General features: G+C 40.0%; 1 protein-coding gene across 1 annotated transcript in view; it reads left to right on the top strand.

The window, feature by feature from the left end:
• The window catches only part of arap2 (ArfGAP with RhoGAP domain, ankyrin repeat and PH domain 2), a 133,389-nt gene that overhangs the window by 46,386 nt on the left and 62,080 nt on the right, over nt 1–24,923 (top strand). Inside the window, exon 7 of the mRNA XM_037675029.1 lies at nt 9,334–9,454. Within this exon, the coding sequence (XP_037530957.1) occupies nt 9,334–9,454 (121 nt within the window). The remainder of the gene's footprint in view (nt 1–9,333; nt 9,455–24,923) is intronic.

Below are 24,923 nucleotides of genomic sequence, written 5' to 3' on the forward strand. Positions count from 1 at the left end.
ACAGACACAGACAACTTGATGCTTACCTTTCACAGAGTCAAGCAGAGGTACTATAATGAAAGCTGTGATAAGTTTTGAATTGGACTGATCAGGTATTTTTTATCTTGTTGTTCTGTTTCTGCTCCCCGTTCACAAAACAACAAGTCTTTTAACATTCTCGAGCTGCTCCTCTTCCTCAAACTTTCAACACCCTAAAAGCTCTGCTGTAGTCTGAAATCCTCGATGATCTGTAAGCCCCAGACGAAACTAATCGGACTTAATCGCCGCCACAGCTCGAAGGTCTCTGTCCGTTGTGATGTCATCAAAGGGGGTAGCAGAGGTGGCGTGGGAGAGTGGTGAGAACCTCGGTCTCACTTCTTCCCTCTCTGCGGCGTCGTCTCCCATCCTTCTGATCAATCCCCACCTTTCGCCTGATTTCGTCAACGCAGGGATTGACTTTGGAGACAGCTTTGGTCCTGAGACGGAGTCTTTAGGGTGCTGATGGAGTGTCATGTTTGTGTGTGAGAGGAAGGAAACCAGGCTTTATGGTGGTGCAGGCAGGAGGTGAGTGAAGGGATGGAGAAAAAAAAATGGTGGGGGATAAGAGGTATAGAAAAATCTGGACAGAAGGGCCAAAGAAGAGATGAGGTTTTAGTATCAGGGATCAGTTTCTTGGAGCCTGTCTGGATGATGTGATGCTGAAAAGTTGTCTTCCTACACTATTACCACCAGTTTCTTCTTTTTAAGGTTGCGTTCAAATGTTGGCTGCCGTTGTAATAAAGAAAAATTATTTAGAATGAAAATATTAAATATTATGACTTCACAAAATTCAGTGTATTAATTTATTTATTAATGATAGTCACATGAAGACTACTTCTATAGGATCCTGGAAGTACCAGGAAGATGAATCTAATGTAAAAAATAAAAAAAATAAAGATGAAAAACTAAACAAAAAAAAAAAAAAAAAAAAAAAGCTAGAAAAATTATCAAAATTTTCAAAAATGCTGTGGGTAATCTAAAGTACTGAAATTTGCTACGTACTAAATCTGGGTTGCACCGAGCAGAATAAAAGCTAAAATGAACCCATCTGTAGCTAAAAGCTAAAAGGAACGTAGGACGACAAACAGAGATTAAGTATACTAAGGTCGATTTCAAATAGAATGTTTTGAATGAATTTAAGAGATTTGCAAGTATTTCTTTATGGAAAATATTTGTACATACAGTTAAACGCTTTGGAAAGTGTAAAACTTACCAAAATCATAGCACATAATTTCTGATAGAGCCGAAGGTTTTGACATTTGAGTTGAAGTTACACAAAGCATGTAGGAGAAAAAATTCAGACCAGAGTTCAAAATTTTACTTACCCTTACAAAGCCCTCAACATCCTAGCTCCATCTTATATTACAGATCTTATCGGTTCATATTTTCCGAACGGAACACTTCACTCTCAGACTGGAGGCTTACTTGTGGTTCCTAGAGTTTCCAATAGCAGAATGGGAGGAAGAGCTTTCAGTAATCATTAAAATAAAAAACTTTTCAGTTAATGTGCTGTTTTAAAAATATATATTTGATAAAAGAAAAAGACACACCACGGTCCACATGGTTGGTTAGCACTGTGATTACAGTTCCTAAGCACTTTCATAAAACTTTATTTTAAGCTGTTTTCTGTGCACATGATTGCGTGAAGTGACTCCTCTTTTATTAAAAAAAAAAACCAAACAAAAAAACAAAAAACAACTCAGTTAATCTATTAAAACTTACCATATCTGCCTTGATTGTTTACAAGATCACCCAAATCAGCTCAGATACTGAGTTTTCTCCTCTGCAGTTTTATCAGTTGGTACTGATCCATCTTTGAGGCACAGTCTTGGTGAGTCCTGGGTTGAGCTGGGTCATGTTAGCGAAACACTGATGTGTTGTTAATACGACAGTCACAACCAAGTCCTCAAACAAATCAGCTTCATAAACGCTTAACGTCAATGCTGTGCCCTTCTTTTGTAAATGCGGTTGTATAATTCCACCTTAAATGATGTGATTTAAACTCCAGTGTAGTTCTGCACTCCTCACAGAATTGGAAACACAGTTTAAGGGAAATAGTTTTTTTTTTCCCCCCCCAAGTTTTTGAGTTTGGTGGGGATTTCAGGTTCCCAAACATGTCATCAAGATAATAAAAACCCATAAAAATTATTCCTTTTTAAATTATAAAAAAATCCCAAAATGGGTTAGGAGTTGGGAAAAGAAAGCAACAAGCAATTATCCTGATGCATGCTTCTTCTTTCTGCTCATTTATGCAAGTTTCAGTTTTTTTCTGCTATTTCAGCTGCTGTTATGCTTGTTTTAGCCTTTTCAGCTAATTCCACATTTTTTGCACTCATTTCAACTTTTTTCAGCCTAATTCAGCAAAAAATGTGCTCTCTCCACTTCCTTCTGGTAATTTAAGATTCTTTCAGATTTTTTTAGCTACTTTTCAGCAGTTTTTTGCTAATTTCAGCTTTTTGCTGGATAATTTGCCAGCGCTTTTGGCCGCGCCCATTTCTCCGCTGCAGAGCGGAGATATGACAAGCTGCAGGATTAAGCTTCTCTTTCAGCTGTGTGGAGCAGGTGCTAAATACTTTAAAATAATTTACTTTAAATAAAAATTCCATGCCTATCGTGCGGCTCATCCATCAATTAATTAGCCAATTGTGTGTCATGTCCAATCTTATATTGAAAAACCGCGATAGAGCGAGTCCGTGAAAAACGAACCGCAAATTAGCGAGGGACTACTGTAGTAGTAATAGTGATGGTGGTAGTATTAGTAGTGGTAGTAATAACAGTAGTAGTAAAATTACAGTAATATAACTGATACATTTTTATATTTTGGTTGTAAATTTTAGTTTTAAAAACATGAACTTGTGGAATTTTTGGAACTTTGTCAAATTGTTAATATCTCGGCGGTTGTCAGTTTTGATTTAAAAATATATTTTAAAATTGTAATACAAAAAATAGCTTCAAGTTCAACCTAAAACAAATATTAGTCGTTATGAAATGGATCAAACTTTACTTAACTGTGAAAGAGGTCACTGTTTATGAACCCATACAGACAGATCACCCAACTATGCAGTTTTTTTTCCCCCTCGCCTCACATCTCTTGAGTTTATATCACCTGTCAGCTCCGTGTTTTGGTTTTATGATCCGCAAAATAACTCTTTTGATTCACTTTCACTTCTCTCGCCAGTTTTGTTTCATCTCAGTAGGCAGCAGGCTTCGGGAGCTCGCCGTGCACCTCGCGCCCCACTCCACATGTCAGACAAAGTTAGTGACTGACTGATGCCACAGGAGAATATAAAGCCAGAAATATATATTTCTATATTTTCTTCTGCCGGAGTGGATGCAAGATGCGGCAACAGAAATAAAATGAAGAATACATATTGACGGACAGGAGCACAACCCCAGTGGATTACTATTGAACGAATGCTGCTCGCCAGCATTAGAGGAGTCAGTTTCAGCTGTTTATAGCTTTTTTTTTTTTTTCTTCTGGTCCCCAAAGAACAAGGAAAAAGAATTCAATGATTCAGCTTCAGGTTAAATATAAAACTGGGGGTGGAGGAAAATGAAGGTTTAGACACGGTGTTTCCGGTAACTGCAATAACACAAATCAAACAGGACTGGGACATCCAAGCCTAATTTAATTATTAGTTAAATTATTTATTTCAGATGGATTAAAAGAAAACATTGGTGCAGGGTTAAAAATAAACATTTGCTTATCAAAATTAAAAAAAAATCTTGAAATGAGGGTTTAGACACGATGTTTCCGGTAACTGCAATACCACAAATTAAACAGGACTGATACATCCAAGCCTAATTTAATTATTTATTTCAGATGAATTAAAAGAAAACATTGGTGCAGGGTTAAAAATAAGCATTTGATTATAGCAACATTTAAAAAAAAATCTTGAAATAAGGGTTTAGACACGGTGTTTCCGGTAACTGCAATAGCACAAATCAAACGAGACTGCATCCAAGCCCAAATTAATTGTTATTGGTTATATAATTCATTTCAGATGGATTAAAAGAAAACATTGGTGCAGGGTTAAAAAATACGCATTTGCTTATAGTAAAATAAAAAATAAAAAAATCTCGAAATGAGGGTTTAGACACGGTGTTTCCGGTAACTGCAATACCACAAATTAAACAGGAATGGTACATCCAAGCCTAATTTAATTATTACCATAATTATTAATTTCAAATGGATTAAAAGAAAACATTGGCGCAATGTTAAAAATGAAATCTTATTCTCTCAGACATCTCATCTAAAATAATCGTAAAAATTCAGCTCAACTACCGATGTTTCCCAACAGCCTTTTTTAATTTGGGTTTATTAATGTTCAGTTCTCTGTTCCAACCAGCTGGTGTCCTCATTCCTCCATCTTGAATCTGTTTCTTTTATAAATGCCAGTCTTAACTCCATTCTGGCAGCAGAACCCACCTCCCCTTCCCTTTTCTTTTTTTTTTTTTTTCCTCCCCCCTCCTCCCAGTTTTCTCCTCACGGTGCCTCTATTATTGTAGGCTTTAGCTCCATTGCTTTGCTTTAATTGTTTCCTGAAGTTTACTAGTTTGTTTTTGAGAAGAAAAGAGACAAAGTTATCCTTGCAGGAGAGGCTTTTCCACTTGTTTAAAGTAAAAAAAAAAAAAAACGCGACACAGACCTACAGCGTGAGAGGTTTGCAAATGTAGGGATGGATGTTCGAACAGGGGAGGGAGGTGTGTTAAGAGACAGACAGACAGTTAGGCCTCATTGCCTCCTTGGCAGCCTGCCCTCTGGAGATTAGTCCATAAGCATCTCGTCCAAATTCTCCGTCCACCAATTCTTTAACTCCAACCGCCTCTTTTATTTTAGATATTTGTTTCATGTGTCGACTTCGCCGCCGGAGTATTTACAGCCGACACAGCACGCAGTTAAACAACTCTCTCCTTCATGACCCCAAAACTAGAATTAAAACAATTAATTACTGTTAACCCATACTGGGGGTATACAGTAATTATCAGAGCACAACCGCAGAGATAATTCATCTGCATACACACACACTCCACTTCTCCTCGCCTCACCTTCTATTAACTTCTGTCTAAATTTAGAGGGAGTAAGAAGGCGGTGGGGGGGGTGAAACTCCCGAGGAGAGGAGCGCACGAGGCTGCCTGTCGGTAATTAGGTTGAGCCACTTCTCGCCCATTGTTAACATCCTGCTTTAATATGAGGAGAACCCCTACCTGACCCTTTTAGGCGTCTTCATTTCTACACGGTGTCTCTTTTTCCCATACGCCTCCCTCTTTTTTTTTCTTTCTGTCCTCCCTCACCACTTTTCGATTTTCCCGTCTGTTTTGTCTCTATGCTTTTCCCATTTTTTTCCTCTTCTCTCCTTGGCCTTTTCACACAAACCTAATTTTTCCTCTTTTTTTTTTTTCATTTCAAGCTCCTTCCATCCATGTATCTATCCCTCCATGCCTACTGCCCCCATTCTCCCTACGTTACTGGTATATTTTTGGCCATATGCTCTCTAGAAATAGTCTTTTTTTTTTTTGGGAACAGCAAGGTCATTGGTTTGATTAAGAATGGCGATAGGAAGTCAGAAGTTCAGCGTCTTTTCTCCTCCCCTAGTAATCCTCCCTTTGCTTACTTTGCGCTCGTTGGTTTTAATGCACACTCCAGTATAGGACAGTAGAGCAAACATCCAGCATTGTGCGTGGCATTCAACAGAAGTCCTTTTTTATTCATTCACTAGGTTGCAGAGAATCAAAATTCAGGTCAGTACTGCTGATGAGAGACAGAAAATGAGCGAGTCGTGTCTGTTTTTCCTCCTATTTTGCAATGACACTGACATTATCAACATGAATAATGCAATACGTGCTACGACCTTTTTTTTAAAGTAACCAAGTGATTTTCACATTGCTACAGAAGTGTAATGTACTGTGCCCAAGTTCACTCTATCGCCAGAACATTACAATCTGACTACTTCTTGAATTTTTCCACCTTCTTTAAGGGAGATTCTGGTATCCTTGCTACATAAGGTTCTGAATACTGATGTGGTAGCGGTACTATTCTGTCCTCGCTTCTATACACCGTGATTGTATTTAATTTTTTTCCCTTTTCTGACTGTTTCACGCTCACTGTGACCCACTACTTTAATTGCCATTATCAAGGGAGAATGCAAAGAGGGCTAGGAAGCCTCCAGTGCATCCTCCTCCTTATTTTGATGCTTCCAGAAGACATACTTGTGGGGGAAAACCTAGGGGGGCATAATAAAACAATACAACAAATCCCACATTACCTGAGCACATCCTCTACAGTGCTCTGTCGCCCAGAAATGTGTGCATATCCTTTAAAAAAAAAAAAATAATATATATAATATATATATATATAATATATCTGTGAAGTTTGTTTTATTGTCTGTTTCCCTTAAAATAACAACTCCTTGGTTATTATTTTTTATGTTTGCACTTCTTTAATGGGCTGCAGTTCTCTTCTGGGGTTGTTCTTCTCTACAGCTCTTTTTCAGATCTCCAACATTTGAAGTTTGGATTATATCAAGGTGGGGGTAGGGGTTCCTACCCCTTCATTTGCAATCAAACACAGCTGACTGAGAGTATGCATAAAACTGAAAAGGTGGAGTTTAAAACTATTTAAACAGCAGGAGTGTTGTGACATAACATCTTTGTGGTTTTGCAGCCATGACTGTTTAGTACCGGCTGGTAGGGCATGTGCAGCAATGTCATCATGACCGTTTATTCCACAATCCTATTTCAGTCAGTTCACGCCTTTTGCAATACAATACATTCACATACAGTACTTTATGAAATGTGGCGAACCCTGAAAAGGGAACAGCTAAAAGAAGAATAGGAAGACAGTACTTTATAAAATTTGTAAAGGATATCTATCCAAGTAAGCCAACTAATTGTCAAACCTTCACTTTTTTGCAATGTCCTATCCTGAGCAGTACAATCACAACAATGGAAAGGAACAACTCCTTTTTAATAGAGCGAAAGCTACAGCAGAACCAGGATCAGGATGGGTGGCTGTGTGCCTCAATATGCTGAGGGTTAAGAAGATGGGAAAGGGTTACAATTTGTCACCGTGGAGTTTCTACGAGAAAACAACAAAGAAACACGGGGATGTTGATGCAGCAATAGTTGTGTGTGCAAACATGGAGGGGAGAGAAAACAAAGACAGCAAAGTTGAGGAATGTTGTCTTCCAGTGGTCTAACCAAGGGATAGTGTAGGATACCAAAGCCAACCCCAACTATAGGATTTCCAAAAAGAGAGGTCTTAAGCTTAGTCTTAAACATAGACAGTCTCACAGACAAAATTAGGAAGTCCGTTCTACAACATTAACACACATAGTTACACCAATACATACCAGACATATAGTTGTGCTTTTCCACCAGACCGCAGCAGACAGTTTGTCCTTAAACCTCATCAAGCCCTAAAGGCAGGAAGCTGAGATCTCATGCTTTAGAATGGAAACAAATAGGGACGCAAGAGACAGAAGCACATTTGTTTGGTAGTTAGTTCGGGACTAGAATTAGGCAGTGCAGTGGCCCACATTGAAAATGCATTTCACCATCAGATTGAGGACAAAGATGCAAAATGCTCAGGTTACGAGAGAGAGGTTTTCCGGGAACCCAAGATCATGCTAGAATCAATGGTTCTAACCCATAAGATGACTGCGGCAGAGACTATTTTTGGTTCCAGTACAGTACAAACACTGCCATTAGGGTTAATAAACAAAGTCATCATTGGACTATTTTTCAAATTACAAATTAAACCCTTCTTCTTAGTGCTTTTAAAATTTTGTTTTGTGATTTAATCTTCTAAAAAGTTACACCAATAGCCAAAACTTAATATTTTGAGACTCACTGCGTAGGCCTGTTGCAGTAACAAATTTTGCTGGGCAATTAATTGTCTCAGAAATTATTGCAATAAACAATAATATTGTTTGGAGTTTAGTACCTTTTTTGACCACCTGATGGGAGCATAAGACTGTTTGAACCAAAGGATGGATATTTGAGCAACGTGTCTCTTTAAGAAAAATGGGAGGGAGGGTTCTTGACCTGACATGGCGGACGCTCCGTGATTTGAGCTCTTTAGCGTAGCAATTTTCACACAAAGCTTTAATTAAAAATCAGTAAACAAGATTTTAGCTTCTTTTTGCAGAGAAAAACAACTTTTTACACTAAGGCACGGGTTTCAACTGTGAATTTTGGAGCTCGACAATACAGAGTGTGTGTGTTCCCCCCCCGAGGTCGAAGGAAGGCGTCAGTGAAGAGCACCAGAGTTGAGCCGTGTCTTCAGTAGAAAGAAAGAGACACAAAGAAACGATAAAGCCAGTAAATGAAAATGAGGTCGATAATTTTGCGCTATATACTTCCCTTTAATTTTTCTGTCAGTGCTTCACCAGGACTATGGCTGACCAAGGCTGAGCCCATCCGAGAAGTTACTGAACCAGTCATGTGATAGTAGCTATGTAGTACACAGCTAACAACTGTCACTTGCTGGTATTTATTTAGACTTAACCTGTTGGTATGTTTTCAATTTTGATTTTAGATAGAAATTTAAAAGAAAATCCCATGAAATTATAATAAACCAACAGTAGAAGCTTTCCATCCAACATGAGAGATAAACAGAGATGATGTGGTTTTCTGATGCAAGCTGCTCATTCTCTACACCTTGAAGTCAGCCTTTGCCAACACACAACCAAATCCCAGTTTACCAGAACACATGCTGTTCTGAACTTCTTTAGTTCTTCAGTCTTTAAACTTGTTTCATTGTGTCTCTTTTCCAACTAAAATACCAACTCCTTGTGTTCTTTTCTTGTTTGGGTTTCTTTAATTCACCTTTGCATCAGTTTTCCCATTGTTGTTCCATTTCTAGTCCTTCACATTTGAAGTTTCAGTTTTGAGGTGAAAGTTCGCCCTGACGCTGATTTGACTTGGCTTTCTCCCTCTAACGCACAGAGGGGTGGATTTCCTGTTTTGTGTTTTGATTCAAACCCTTCTTGACCAAAAAGATCTGTGCCATTTTATCAAAGTTTCTGTTCGAAAGCAAAGCGGGGTGGATATTTGTGGCTATGATCTCCGATGCCGCATTGATGGGATCCGGTTGTTGTGATGAGGATGCCTGTCAAATTGAATGCAGTCCCAGCTGACAATAGCACAAGTCAGAAGCACACATCTCTTGATGCAAACAACGTGTTGGACGGGCGGGGCAGTGATTGTGTGTTTACTGATGCAGATAACAGGAATAAGCAGCGATTTGATAATTTTAGCCTGCATGTATCTCCCTGTGTGTTTCTGACGGTTGATTTTTGATGTCTTGCTTAGGAGATGTACTCCAAAGGTTTGATCCTAGCCAGTGCCATCAGGCAGGTGCGAGGACTTGGAGACAACAAGTTTGAGGTTGTCACTTTGCTCCGGACCTTTGTATTCCGGGCTGAAAAAGAAGGTAGGTACTTTTTTTTTTTTTTTTACACCCCAGCAGTCATCTGTTAGCTCCTCAATCTGCTCTTGCTGCTTGTCACTCTGCCTCTGTCACTCTGACCGTCTGATTCACTGTCAATCTTTGTTTTTCTCCCTCTCTCGTTCTCTTTTTCTGTCCTTTCTCACACCCCTCCCCTTCTGTCTCCCAGTGTCGTTTCACTTTCTAAATGTCTCTGTGGAAGCCTTCTGTCTTTCTCCTACCTATTTTCCCTGGCTTTGCCTCAAATGCACCCACCCACCCCACCCCTTCAAAGTTTCTTTCTCCTGCTGCTCTTAAGTGTCATTACCAAGGCTTTACACAACTTCGACTCTTACCACCGTGCAAAGAAATGATTCTATGCTTTGGGAAAGTTTTCTGCCGTAAAAGCATGCGAAAAAGGATCAATAACCATTTTATGCCTTCACATTAACAGAGGAGTCACGAGACTAATCGTGGCAGGCAAATAACTAAATTTTCACATCTGTTGGGGGAGAAAAACCATTGCATCAACCCCTGTCCTCTCGGGCCCTATTTACACGGACACGATGGGGGGGAAACATAGGTTTTTTCGTATGTTAATTAGAGGAAACGATCCGCGTTGACACGGTCGTATTTTGGGTTTACATGCATCCGCAAGATTCCCCCCCGCCCTCCCGAATCCGCTGTAGTTACCATGCCGGGTCATTAGATGGCGCTGTGAATTTTGTACCTTCACCTAATGCGCATGCGTGCTGCCTCGGCACGCTGTGTCCTGTGAGCTAAAAAGCTCTGCTAACAACATCTTAACAACAAGTTAAAGCTGGATTCTGGCTGGATTTTGGATAAAAGAGTCGACAGATTTGACGCCAAGCGGGACCGCTTCGTCTAACGGCTCCACACCAGTCGCTCAGTGGACCAGAACCGAGTCGACATTGTTGGACTTTACTCCATGATAATCCTGTTTTTCAGCAGGTAAATCACATGTTCTTAATAATGTTAGCTTGTGTTTACTTCGGTTACAAAACAACCAACTGAGTTTTTATTTTTATTTTTTCCTGAAAGAAGGAGCTGTCTCCCACCAGGCGGACCGGTTCTGAACGGGGCTCGGCAGCAGGACGTCGAAGAGAGAGACGATGGATTAACTATTTATTTAAAATTCCCCTCAGTTCTTTTATTCAATCCAGTTCAGTTTAATTATCAGTTTGTGGTGTTGAATAAATAAATAAAATAAAAGTTAAACCTGATGTCTTCATTTTCAACGTTAATAGCATGCTATATGTTTATCATCATTTTAATCACATAATGTCCAGATAGCTTCATTTAGCTCAGAGAGCTTCATTATATATCTCAAACTTAAGATAAATACTGTTTATTATTATTAAACTTATTATTTAGCACATTTAAATGTTATAGTGCAGCAGGACGTGTGCGCGTGCCTCGTTCTATAAACAGCGACATTAGAACTGGATCAGATCGTGTCTCTTCCAACACAGATGTCGGTCACAGAAACCTGGAATCTGAACTAGATTAACTACGAGATTAAAAATATATTCCATCAGTCGAGGTTCTGAAAGCAGTGTGTCCGCCGCCATGTTGATAGAAATATAGCGTCTGTCCTCGCGTGCGTGTGCGCATGTGGTTTAACACAAAGCCTCAGCGGGAGATGTTTACATTATCAGCAGGGGGTCAGCGAAAAACCTCCACCCTGGAAGGTGGGTTCAGAAACCTCCGGATTCAAAGAGGGGGGCCACTGGTGTCGTGTAAATGATCAGCAGATCCGCAGAGAGAAAGGAGCACTCAAAATACGCTCAGTGTTTCAGTATGGATTCCTAAAGTAAGAAAAACCTGTTGAACCAGATTTACTCACAAGTATGTCACTCCCTAATCAACACTGACATCACTGGTTTGATCTGTATTCATTTATTGTTAAAATGTGTGTACCAGGGTGACTAGTTTTGATCTATCTGAGGGTGAAACAAGTGACAAAAATGTACAGAATCTGATATTTTATTCCTTTTGAAGGATGTGCTGTACTGTGCAAAAGTTTCGAGTCATCCTGTATTTCTTAATACTTCACTTCAGCAGACCTTCTTGTAGTCTTTGTGTGGTTTGGATCAGCTGTTTTATTATTATTGTTTTTAAATTTTTCAGTTTATTTTTCAACTTTGACTGTTTTTCTTTCACTTTCAGTCTGGTACCTGATCATTTTAGCTCCTTATTCATGATGTATGAATGATTCAGATGTAAAAACAAAGGCTCATAAACCCAACTTATGAACTAGTGTAATGGACACACAGCAGAATCTTTGGCAGAGTCCATTTTAAATAAGGTTAATAACTGAAAAAAAAGACAGCTTTTTATTTATTTATTTTTTAGATGTACACATTTGAGATGCTTTTATTAATCGAATTTTAAAAGTGCAGCATTCAAGGCTTTTAAACTGCTAAAGGAAGAGAAGGGAGAGTGGTTTGCATGCGAGTTCAGCTTGTATGACCAGAGCAACAATGTGGGATAAAAAAAAAAAAATTAAACTATTTCTTTTTGTTTAGAATTATGAAAGCTACCAGATGTATAGTGCAGCACCTGTAAAATTGCAAGACAATAATTAAGTCACATTTTTCCAAAACTTGCTGGGTTTCTGGGTTCAAGAAGACTGATAATCTACACAAACAGCTTTACAGTGAGTTTATGTTCGTACAATCGTCCGAAAGATGGGCGGAGTGCACGTTGCTGCTGCTACAAGAGCGCGGCCTCTTATTCTTTATCAGAATACTTTTTGAAATAGAAAAAGGTAAAAGGCCATGAGGATGGATAGTGGTATTACAAAAAAACATCTCTTCACATCTTGTCCTATCAGGACACGATTTGAGACATCAAAAAACTACCAGCAAGCACATTTATAAACACAATTACTTATGCATTTGACGTCAAGATGTTGAGATTTGTCCATGAAACATTTTCAGTTAGGCCATAGTCTTGATGATGATGTTCAGCCGACAGTTCTGATAAGCCTGCACAGAAGTTCTCGGGTGGGGGTGGGGGGGATGCAATAGATGAAGCCGTTTCCTTTGTTTACACATGTCCCAGGAGAAATTTGATAGTAGGCCCATATCCGAGGCCAAACGGTGGAGACAGATTCAGATAAGCCACAATTGTTGATTTTCTTCAGGCAGACTGTTTTTTTTTTCTTTCTTGTCAGCCTTGAGTCCTGCTGGTACTTTCCATATCTAAAATGGCCAGATTTATGGGCTTTTCATTCCACTGATCCGTGCTATGAGCCTTCCTCAAGGTCAATCCCAACATGCTGGCGAGTCCTAGAAGCCACAGGTGACCTGCGATTCTCACGAATCACTTCCATCTTATGGTTTAGCTCGTAAATCAGCTGATTTTGAGTACTCGTAGCACGAACCAAACCTTCACACAGACTCTGAACTTTTGCCATGGCCAAAACTGTTGCCGATGTCCTCTTCAAAAGTTGATAATGTAGGGACCTGCTGATGCCAAAAAGCAGAAACCCTGCTATCATGAATGCAATTATATAAACATCTTCGGCATCCTCCTGAGACTGAACTGAAAAACACATCAGCTGCCAAACTCCCCACGGATCCCTGATGTACCCCGCAGCGTGAGTTTCGGCAGGACAAGAGGGCTCTCCAGGACTCGTTTTATTGAAAAGATTTTGTAAATTGCATTGAAAGTCCAGCTCACCATATCCATAATGGTATTTTTCATTTGGAAGATGTGTACCAGGAGGTCTGAGACACGCAAAGAGCAAATAGCAGGAGGAAGAGGAGAACAGGGGAGGGAGAGGAGTAGGTGTCCGTCTTGAGCGAGAGCAGAAAGTCCTCCTTGAAAGTCATGTATCTAGCTATTTCGTTTTATACAAGCAGCTTGTCATAGAACAATTTGTTTCCATTTATTTGGATTAATTAATAAAAAGTGCTTCAGTTTGACATACACAATAGTAGTTTAGCTCCAACATGATTATTTCCAAAAAGCTATTAGCTGACTAACAGCCGATGATCAGCTGAAGGAGGATGCATCTCACAGGTTTTAGTTAAATTTTCTGTTTCTTAGAGATATGACTTTCAGATTACTGTTCATCTGCTTCATGCTTCTTTCATTTTTAGGTGTAACGTCGTCTTTTTTCCTCCATTTTTTTCATTTTCCTCACGTTTTCTTTTATAAACACACACTCCATATGCTGTTGTGGTATTGTACAAGGACAGAAACTGAGTAAAAAAACAAAAATGGCAAAAGTAAAAAAAAATTGTAAGACTTTCAGAAAGCTTGAAAGAAAATCTTCCAGACCACTTCAAAAGAGTGCAGGAAAGTTCAACTCGATAACGGAAAATACAAAGAAATTAAAACTGGCTGAGGCACATTTTAATGTTTTTTTTACAGACTCTGGGGTCATTCAGACCAAACACACCTCCAAAAAAATCTTAATGTATTTCAAAAAAATCACATCCCTCTAACTTAATTTACTTTTATGTACTGAAGAATTTGGAGTTATGAATATTTTTTAGTGCACATGGGTGGGTGATACGGCGCTCAAAGAAATCTTAGTGGCAGTAATTACTTTATTTCTCTGCCTGGTGTCATAAAGGGAACCTGAAGGGCAGATTATACAAGGTAATGTAAGTTGGGAAAAACCAAGCGACTCTCTAATAATCTCATTACTGCTTCCCATCTCCATCCTTCTGTCAGACAAACAGAATGAACGTTGTCTCAGCTTATCGTCTCGCAGGTGGAGGCTTTCCGCTCCTCGCTCTCTGCCATCAACCCCCCGCCTGCTTGAAGGCGATCTGTTCAGCAGCTCAGGTCAAACAGCTCATTCACTAATCGACATCCTGCGGCTCAGGCCAGATATATTCTACGCACTTAGATTCTTATAAAAGGGGGCTGCGGTAGCTCGGTGGTCAGTGCCGTGGTCTTGTAATCCAGAGGTTGCGGGTTCAAGCCCAGGTTGCATCAGGAAGGGCATCCGGTGTAAGAACAGTTACGAAATGTTTCATGTGAGTTTGCTCGATCTGGCGACCCTTGAAGAAGGGAGCAGCTGAAGTAAACTTGGATTCTTGTGGAAAAAAGTGAGCATGGTGACTTTAATACTTTAATATGTGAGAATACAATCAACTGGGATGGCAGTGTCTGGCAGTGGTTCTCAAAATGGAGTTCCCAGACACCTGGGGTACACAAAAACAAAGAAACAAACAAAAACAAAAAATATATATTTATTTATTTATTTTTACAAGCACTTAGATGTTTAACAACTCATTAAAATACACCAAAATGCAGGAAATCACATCTACTTTATTCAAAAATTTCTGGGGAGGACCCCCCACACCCCCTCCCCCCTGCCGGCCTGCCTGCTATTTGCGTTCTCGCATCGATCAGTTTACAAACGAAGCCCTGTTACTTGGTATGACTATTGCTGTTATGATTCTGTTCATTTTTATGTAAAGAGTTTTCTGTAATAATCTGAACAAGTGGCGATACATTTATTCAGAATCAGAATAAGCTTTATTATCACTGTACCGAGATACAGCGAGAATATGTCCGTACAGTCGTCCAAAAAATGGGCGGAGTTCACGTAGCTGCTGCTCTTTGAGAGCGCGGCCTCTTACCCTTTTCAGAATACTTTTAGATAGAAACGTTGATAAAACAGAGCCCCGCTGATGCCAAATAGCAGAACCCCTGCTATCATGAATCCAAAATATAAACGTCTTCATCGTCCTCCCGAGACAGAACTGAAAGACGCATCAGCTGATCTCTGATGTACCCCGCAGCGTGAGTCTCAGCCGGGCAAGAGGGTTCTCCAGGACCTTGTCGTTTTGTTGAAAAGATTTTATCGATTTCGTTGGAAGTCCAGCTCACCAGATCCATAATTGTGTTTTTCGTTCGGGAGATGTGTACCAGGAGCTCTGAGACACACAGAAAGCAGGGGGAAATTGAGAACGGGGGGAGGGAGAGCCAGAGGAAAGAGAATATGTAAAGTTATCAAAAGTGGTTTCTGATGCTGTTAATTTTCTCAAAACTGTAATTTTTGGAAGTTGTAATTAAAAAAAATTACTTGTCTTGAATGAAAAATAGCCCATGTTTAAAAGTATAAAAATTGTATTAACACTATTAAAGAACAGGTCTTAAGTATTTGTTACACAAATATTTCCATTGCATTAGAGACAACTTGAAGACAATTATGTAATAAACATGAGGGTTATGAGGGGGTCCCTGACTTTTTCTCCCCTGTAAGGGGTCCCTGAACCCAAACGGTTTGAAAAGCCCTGGCGTAGGGTATTGGCTATCTGACACCTGTTGAGCTGAGTAAAAAAAAAAGTTTGATCGCCCATTATTGATCATCATTTATTGTCTCCTGTTGCAGAGCGAATGACTTTTTGAGCTGATAACTTGAAAAATAAGCAACATGCTGGCTTCCGTTTTGGTGTGTGTCTGAATCTAGGTGCAACAAAGGTCATTACTGAAAACTGGGTAGCCGCTTTACTATCGTTTAACAGTATAGTTTCCTCACATAAGTGTGGTGGCTGAAGATTAATCTATGGTAACCAACGCCACCTTTGCCCACCCCCTGGCTCCGCCATTGTGCCTGCTGGTGAATTAAATTGCTCGCTCCGCTCACCGGTACTCCTCATAGCCTTGGACAAGGAAAAAAAAAACGATCTCTTTTTAACAATAAAGTCCATGCTCAATAATCCAGCTATAAAACCCAACATTTTTCAGTCAGGTCATCTGGACAGTTTCTTTTTTTTTTTTTGCTGAAACGTTTCGCCTTCGATCCGGAAGGCTTCATCAGTCAAGGAAACACACAACAAAACTGATTCTTCCCCCAACAGCTTACTCCAAAGTGGAACAAACCAGTTCTGCTTGTGATAAGATGGTCTCTTTGGTACGCCCCTCCTCCATTGCCGGCCCTCTTCCTTGTTGACAGTCTTGTCAACGAGCCAAAGTTTAAGACTTTGCTGTTTTCAACCAGTTTGTGTGGGTGTTTCACCTTTTTCATCCACATTTTAATGTCGTCAATCCGGAGAGTTGAACCGGCGACCTTCTGATCACCGACCCACCTTCTCTAGCCTCTGCACCACCACTCCCCCTAATATCCTAATGGTAACTATTGAGTATACATTTACAGCTGATCAACATTTAGTAAATCAAATTCAAGATCAAATTCTGCCAACTGATGTTACAAAACACAAAAAAACTGCTATAATTCGGTCAATTACTCGGATATTAAGCTAACATTAGTGTGGTAGGAGCAGAGAATCATTCACAGTACCTGCTTTAGATATGAGATGGCACTTGATTTAAAAATTTGACCAAAATTCAATTAAATTCAATTCGGTTTATTTGTATAGCGTCATGTCACAACAGAAGTTATAAGATAGAAATTGTATCAATGAAAACTATTCAATTTTAACAATTAATTTAAGCAAATTAGGTCAATTTGTCCTCCAGTAGTCTAAGCCCATGGCAGCATAACAAGCCATCCCTAACTATAGGATTTATCAAAAAGGAAAGTCTTAATCCCAGGCTTAAAACTGGACAATGTGTCAGCCTCACGGACAGAAACTGGAAGTTGGTTCCACAAGAGAGGAGCCTGATAACTGAAAGATCTTCCTCCCATTCTGCTTTTGGAAACTCTAGGAACCACAAGTAAGCCTGCAGTCTGAGAGCAAAGCGCTCCGTTAGGAAAATATGGAACAATAAGATCTCGAATACTAGAAAGTTCCTGGGGAAACTTTGACGGTGACTGCCTATTTATTAATAAATTATTATTAATAAATATTAATAAATAATTATATTAATAGATATTAATATATTGACGATTTATTAATTATTATAAAATATTAATATATTTGATAACAATATTAATTAATATTAAATATGAATGATTAATATTAGCAATTATTCATGTTATTATTTGTAATTATTAAAATGAATCATTAGTAATTTATGTTATTTTTTTTACTAATTAATAATAATAATAATAATAATAATAATAATAATAATAATAATAATAATAATAATGGTTGATAATAGGTGCCTTCCATGCATGTTGAACCAAAATGGCTCCCGACATTACTCAGTTTCTTTGAAAAGGTTTTTCCTACTCATTTCCTATGAGAAATTTGTCATTTTCGTTAGTAAAATATGTTGCCATGGTAACGCCAATTGCCAATAAAAGTAATAGCACACATCTCGGAGCCGGGCCGGTCGTTTGGATATAACTTTTGTGGGGGGCCACTTTGCGGTTCGGGCCGCATTAAAGTTGAAAAAGATACTCTTTTCAGGTGTAGAATAATAAGTGGGCAGTCACCAACTAGTTCCTGGAGTTGGTGAAATATTGCTTCTTTGTTCGCAAATTACTTCGCCATGGTAACTCGAAATGCCAATAGAAGTAATGGCACACATCACGGGGCCGAGCCAGTCGTTTTGATAAAACTTTTGTGGGGGTAGACGCATTAACCGAGATAGAAATGTAGACTCACTTCCGAGGTGTAGAATAATAGGTGCCTGCCATGTATTTGCATGGCAGTCCCCAGTAAGATGAAGCTAGGTTGTTGAGGGCTTTGTAGGTTAGATGTCATTTCCTAATATAAAATAATCTCGGGGTCCAAAACTGCCATGAAAGGCAACAAGCAATATGTAATTCCTGAAGGGATGCTGTGCTTTTATTTTTTTTAAAAACGATTTACTACTCTGCTTATGTAGAAAACAAAACTATACATATTAGCCTGCCATTTAAACGTCCCGTCTTCCCACATGGAGCAGCGAAGGCTCATCAAAGCCCTCTCCTCTCTCCATCAAATCGACGCATCATCGAATCGATGACCACCAGCTCCTTTTTGTCTGTTTATGAGTCACGCTGTCACAGCGGCATCGTTTATCACAGCTCGCCTCTCGTCGTACGTCACACACAGTCCTGACAAGAGCTGGGGAATGAGGGGGAGCTGTCTGATTTGAAGGTGGCCTCTGCATCGTCGGGGAGCGGTGGCCACGATCAGGATAAGAAACTGGAGGGAGAAATGACGAGAGGAGTGTGTGTGTGTGTAGGGGGGGGCTTGGCCTCATCACCTCATGCATCTTTAAACAGGCCCGCTCGCCTCGCGCTGACGAGTCATCAATCTTTAGGGGAAGCACGTGAAAAAGAAGCAGACAGAGGGAAAGAGAAAGAGTCTGTTAGTGGAGAGTGGAGTTAAAGAGCTGCTGGGCTGATGCAGTCATATAAAAGGAGGTTGGGGTGGGGGTGGGGTGGTTGCAAAATGATGGACTGATGGCCAAAGGAGTGTACAAGAGAGTTGAAGGCATCCAAGAGGTGCAGAAAAAGGGTGAGGTAGAGCAGGAGAATAACAGGAGTGAATGATGTCACAAAGACAGACATGCAATCTCTGTGTGAGGGGGGAAAAGAGACGTAGAGGTAAAGGCAGGGAGAGATGAAAAGGGCAGAGTGAAGGCGAGACGAGGGAGGGGAGGTGGGGGGGAGAAGTGAGTGAATAATTGAAGGCCACCGGAGAGAGTGTGCACACAGCTGTCGGCTGATTCCCCACTTGGTCCGCAGGTGGCCTCTTCCCTCAGGTACTGTCAACTCGAGAGGAGCGATGAGAAGAGGAAGGAAGGAAGGAGGGAGCGAGAGATGAAGAGCAGACAGGATGTAGAGGGGAAAGTGTTGGCACGCGAGGGTGTGGAGGGGGCTTCAAACGTGACGCATGACAGAAAGTGAGACTTATGAAGCATTTGGGTTTCAAAGTTGTATTCTGATGCTTCGCTCTGTCCACGAGTGCTCGTCAACACACGTTGGGTTGTGTTCGAGATGACGGGGAGCGGGTGAGGGAGGTGTGGAGAACGGGTGAGTAAAAATAACAATGTGTTTGGGAGGAGGCCAGAAAACAGAACACATGCAGAATTATAAACCGCCCAGGACCTTTGGTTGGACTTTTTTTTAATGTAGGGGGGTGTTGGAAAGTTCAAAACCGTTTGAAAAATCCATAGATTTCTACATAAATATGAGCCAAAACCAGCATCACACCATTTTACTAACTGAAGGAAAAATAAATCTGGTAAAGCACTGGAATGTTACAAGGTGCTCTGTTATCAAAAACATCTTTATTTTTGTTGCTAGAGCACACATTTGCACTGTTGAATTGAAAACTTCACCAAAACCACACATTTTAAAGAGAAACTTTTTTTTTTTTTAATTCATTGATCCTTTATTTATACAATTTAGTCTCATTGAACCACGAGGACTCATTTACAAGAGAGACCTGTTTTTAAAGAAAGAACACAGATTCAGTACAGACAATAGTAGGCGATCATACAAAAGCATATAAAATGAGAACGAAATAAAAACAGCTACATTATAAAGCGGTCAAGGTCGAGAGCTTCAGTTTTTTTTTTTTTTTTGCAAGATATTCCAGGAAATGGGAGTGGAGAAAAAGGCCCTTTTGCCATGTTCAGTCTGCACTGAAAGAATACTGAATGTAATAATGTCCTGAGAGCGCACGCTGTAGCTGCACTCACAGAGACATGTAGGAGGAGATGTATGAAGGCATCAGACCAAGAAGTGATTTAAAGATGAAAATGTACCAATGATAGTCTGTATGTTAATGTTATGCAAGTTAATGATGACCAGTTAACCAGTGAATACAGGGTGCAGTGGTGGGTGCGGTAGTTACAGCCAGTTATGAATCTTAGCGCACCGTGATAAACATTGTCCAACATCTGCACGGTGCTTGTAGGGGCGTTCATGTAAATAATATCACCGTAGTCAATGGAGGGAAGGAAAGTGGAAAGTAGCGGTTACAAGGCGTTTCCTAGCATTCAGATTTAGACTAGATCTATTTCTGAAAAAGAAACCCAGTTTTACTTTCAGTTTCTTTACCAAGTTTTCGACATGAGGCTTAAAAGAGAGGTGCAAATCGACCAAGATACCCACGTATTTATAAGAATCAACAAACTCAATAGGAGCACCATTCAAAGATGAAATAGAAGGAAGGGCTGCCGGTACGGACTTTGGTTCCCTTTGGTTTTATCAGCATTTAGCACAAGTCTGAGACGGAACAAATCTGACTGGATGATGTTGAAAGCAGACTGTAAAGGTTGGGAAAACCTTAACAACTGTTCTAGCTCAACAATAACCAACTGTGGCGTCAGAAATGAAATTAAAGGATGCATCAGGAATGAACTGACATTACTTACATAGATTGTGACGAGGGTGGGTCCTAAGACTAAACTTTGTGGTACACCATTGTTAATAGATAGCTGGAAGAAATACCATTGTGTTGAACCTATTGCCTTCGCTCTGAGAGGTAATTAGAGAACCAACCACTGATGTGATCTGAGATTTTATTTTATTTTAAAATAAACACTGTGTGGGCAGAATTAGCATCTTTGTGTTTTTAATCAGATAATCAAACAGGTGGTATTTGTAATATTTTATCATCAGTCTAAAATGTAATCTAACTCTAAATGTCATCTAAAACATTTTGATCTAAATAAGAGCATAGACTTGTGTGTGTCGCTTCATTTTATTATAAACTTACAGGTTTATTGATGTAGTGTTCACATTTTGTTTCATGTTATAATAAAAAAAGTATCTTAATAATACTCAAAACTGTATCAATCTACCATCACAAGGTTTAAAACTGTTGGAACCATAGACCGATATATAAGATGACAAATGTTCAAAACTGAGAGGGAAGAACAGTGGAGCACAAAGTCTGTGGTGCCTTATTGGATGGGAAAAATAAGACTTGCTTGTTTATGTATGAACAGTTTGGCTGTGATAAACAAATGAGACAAAAATATTATACTTGGTCCTTTATTTATTGAGGCAGCACGGTGGCGCAACTGGTAGAGCTGCTGCCTCTCAGCGAGCAGGTCCTTGGTTCAAACCCCGGTCCAGGGGCCTTTCTGGGTGAAGTTTGCATGTTCTCTCCGTGCATGCGTGGGTTTTCTCCGTGTACTCCGGTTTCCTCCCACAGACCAAAAACATGCATGTTAGGCTGATTGGTAACTCTAAATTGTCTCTAGGTGTGAGTGAGAGAGTGAATGGTTGTTTGTCTCGTTTGTCTCTATGTGGCCCTGTGATGGACTTGCGACCCGTCCAGGGTGTACCCCGCCCCTCGCACAGTGATTGCTGGACATGGGCACCAGCGACACCCGTGACCCAAAATGGAACAAGCGGGTAAAGATAATGGATGGATGGATGGATTTATTTATTGAGGAAAATGATATAAAATTACATATTTATGAATTGTAGAAGTATGTGAACCTTTGCTTTCGGTATCTGGTGTGAATCTCTGGGCAGCATTAACTTCAACCAAATGTTTCCAGTAACTGTTGATCAGTCCTGCTCACCGGCATGGAGGAATTTTAGTCCATTCCTCCGTACAGAACGGCTTCAACTCTGAGGTGTTGGTTGGTTTCCTCACATTAACTGCTCTCTTCAGGTCCTTCCACAACATCTGGATTGGATTAAGGTCAGGCCATTCCAAAACATGAACTTTATTCTTCTTGAACCGTATATGAATGTGTGTGTGTAATCCCTATCATTTGATGCAATTTTGCTTTCTAGTTTTTATATTGCTCAAATTGTATAGTTTCCTCAATTTATTGTGGTGGCCAGTGCAGTGACCAAAGATTGTAAGTGCCTTCAAACATCTTTTAAAATCCTGGGAAAAACCAATGCAGACGTGTTCTTGTGTGTAGTTTTCTACATCGCCTTAAAACCTAGCTGTTTTTTTTTTTTTTTTTTTTTTTTTTGGGTTACATTTTTTAATAAAAAAAAAAAAATCCATTTGTACGCATCCTTCATGATTGTCTATTACTGTCTTTGTTTTCCACTGTTGTCATCATTCTTTATTAGAATCAGGTCTCTCTTGTAAATGAGTCCCCGAGGCTCAATGGGATTAACCTGTTTAAATAAAGGTTGAATGAATGGTGGGCAGGGCCACCATTAGCCACCCTCTGGCTCAGCTTTTGCACCTGGTGGTAGCTCCCTTAGCTCTATCCCTCTGTGCTGCCTGACGAGAAGAAAAAAATCGTAAACCTCTCTCTTCGTATACACGGTGTAACTCCTACCCACTTGAATATTTTGCACCAAAAACATCAATAACACAAAGTTTGTTTTCTCAGTCATCCAGGTATATAACAACAAAAAAGGTTGAATCATGTCATCTGGACTTCGTTTTTTTCAAAAACATCAATGTTTATTTGCATTCTCTGTTTAGTTCCAGTCCATAAAAAAAACTACAAAATTTTCAGTGTTCAAATCCTTCAACGGCAGACATTGGCGTACTGCTGCCTTATTTTTATATTATTATTATTATTTTCCTGTGATTTGCTTCATACAGAGTTTTACCTTTAAACTTTGTGTTTGTAAACGGTTGTTAACTGAGAGGAAATCGTAACGGTGTCTAAAACCGAACAAACAAACAAAAAAGACAAAAACAAAGAAGAGATGACCAAAGTTCACGCAACAATCCAGGTATAAAATCCAACAATCAGGTCATCTGGACGGTTTCTTTTTTGTGCTGAGACGTTTTGTCCGTCATCCAATGGACTTCTTCAATGTGATGAGCCACTAAACAAAACTGATTCTCCACCAACAGCATACTCCAAAGTGGGGGAAAATGTTTGCTGGTGCGAAGATGTCCTGGTGGTTAATGGCTTTTGTGGAAGGGTCTCTCAATGTCTCTCAACTCCTCGGAGACGGTCATGTCAAAGTGGTTCAAAACACCAAAGTTAATGCGCAATAATCCAGGTAGAAAACCCAACAGTGTTCAGTCAGGTCATCTGGACGATATCTTTTTTGTGCTGAGACGTTTCGTCCGTCACCCACTTTGACACGATCGTCTCAGAAGTGTTGACGAGGGAGAGGGCGGGCCACAGAAGCCATCTTAGCTCTAGCAAACTCTTTTTTTCCACTTTGGAGTACGCTGTTGGTGGAGAATCAGTTTTGTTTGGTGGTTCCTCAGATTGAAGACGTCTGTGGGATGACGAACAAAACTTCTCGGCACAAGAAAGAAAACCATCCAGATGATCTGACTGAGCATTGTTGGAAAGAAAGGATGAGCTACAGTTGTTTTGACAGCATCGTTAGCCACAATCAGAACATTATTTCTATAGATTTTCTTTTTAAATTGTAGTTGAGGTGAACATTCTGGCCACCCATCGATGGGCATTTCATCTTTTTGTAGCAATTCATATACACTTAAAATTCATGTATGTTAGTTTTTATTATAGGTAAATGCAAATTTAATGTTTTCTAGTTCTGTTATTTCGCCTCTCCAGATGTTTTCAGACATATTGGAAGAACAAAAAGCAATAAACATGTGGCAGGCGCAAACTGGTTTAACATTTAGGGTGCTGACAGTATTGTGATCTGCATCAAGGATGCGTATTTGATTCTAAATGTAAATTCTGTTCTTGTGTTTTGACACGAAATGACTGAAATGAGAGAAACCAAAGAACCTGGCCACAGTCCAGCTGCCTTCTGTTTGTCTTTTTGTCTCTTTCTTTTTATAATGCTGGTGATAGAGACTGTGTGGGCGGCTTCTAAGATCCCCGTTGAGCGCTGAGTGGACCTGGCTCTCATCTCATCCACTTTCTGAGGATTATATGCCTCTCTCCCCGTCTCTCCTCTCTGGGTAAAGTGGAACAGCTTTTCAGATGGTATACAGTGCATGTATATATCTCCTAATAAGCAATGAATCTGGAGGTTGTTGGGTTTTAGAGGGACAGAGATTGCAGTATAGTACGTTCTTATACCCCGGCAGAGGTGAGGTCATGTTTTCATACGGAGTAAAATCATTTTTTGACAAGCAATCATGGTTTGATGCGAGACTGAAGCGAAAGCATTCATGCCAACTTATGGTTAGGCACATAAGTCAGATACACTTACAAGCAAATGAATAGGCCACTATAATTTTCCAACTTTTCCTCTGTCCTCGCTCCGTCCCTCCGACTGCGGTCAGACTGACAGCTCAGTCGAAAAGAAGAGCAGAACCGAGGAGGAGGAGAAGGAGGAGAAGGAGGCCCTGAATAAATGAACAGGCAAATAAGTGAGCGCAGGGCAGATAATGGACCTCAGAAAGCAAGGTGGGGAATGAGAGCAAAGAGCAGTGATGTAAAGATTTGTCAATAATGGAGAAGACTTTTCATTATTGATGCCAACTTTTTTGTGAATTCATAAGGACCTCGTTGGTTGCTTGACCAGAGACAAGTCCAGACACAGAAGACTGAAACAGTGTGTGAGATCTCTGATAAGAAGGAAGACCTTCAGAGGCGAGAAACCTTCACTCTGAAGTTTGGATGATGCTGGATGTGTTTACATTTTGAGTTAAAGATGGACGCCTTAGCAGGTGGCTAATGGCTTTTGTGGAAGGGTCTCTCAGATGTCCAGAGTTTTGAATGTCCGTCCGTCCGTCCGTCCGTCCGTCCGTCCGTCCGTCCGTCCGTC

Source organism: Nematolebias whitei, chromosome 1 (assembly GCF_014905685.2).
Source record: "Nematolebias whitei isolate Nwh7 chromosome 1, NemWhi1, whole genome shotgun sequence".
Taxonomy (NCBI): domain Eukaryota; kingdom Metazoa; phylum Chordata; class Actinopteri; order Cyprinodontiformes; family Rivulidae; genus Nematolebias; species Nematolebias whitei.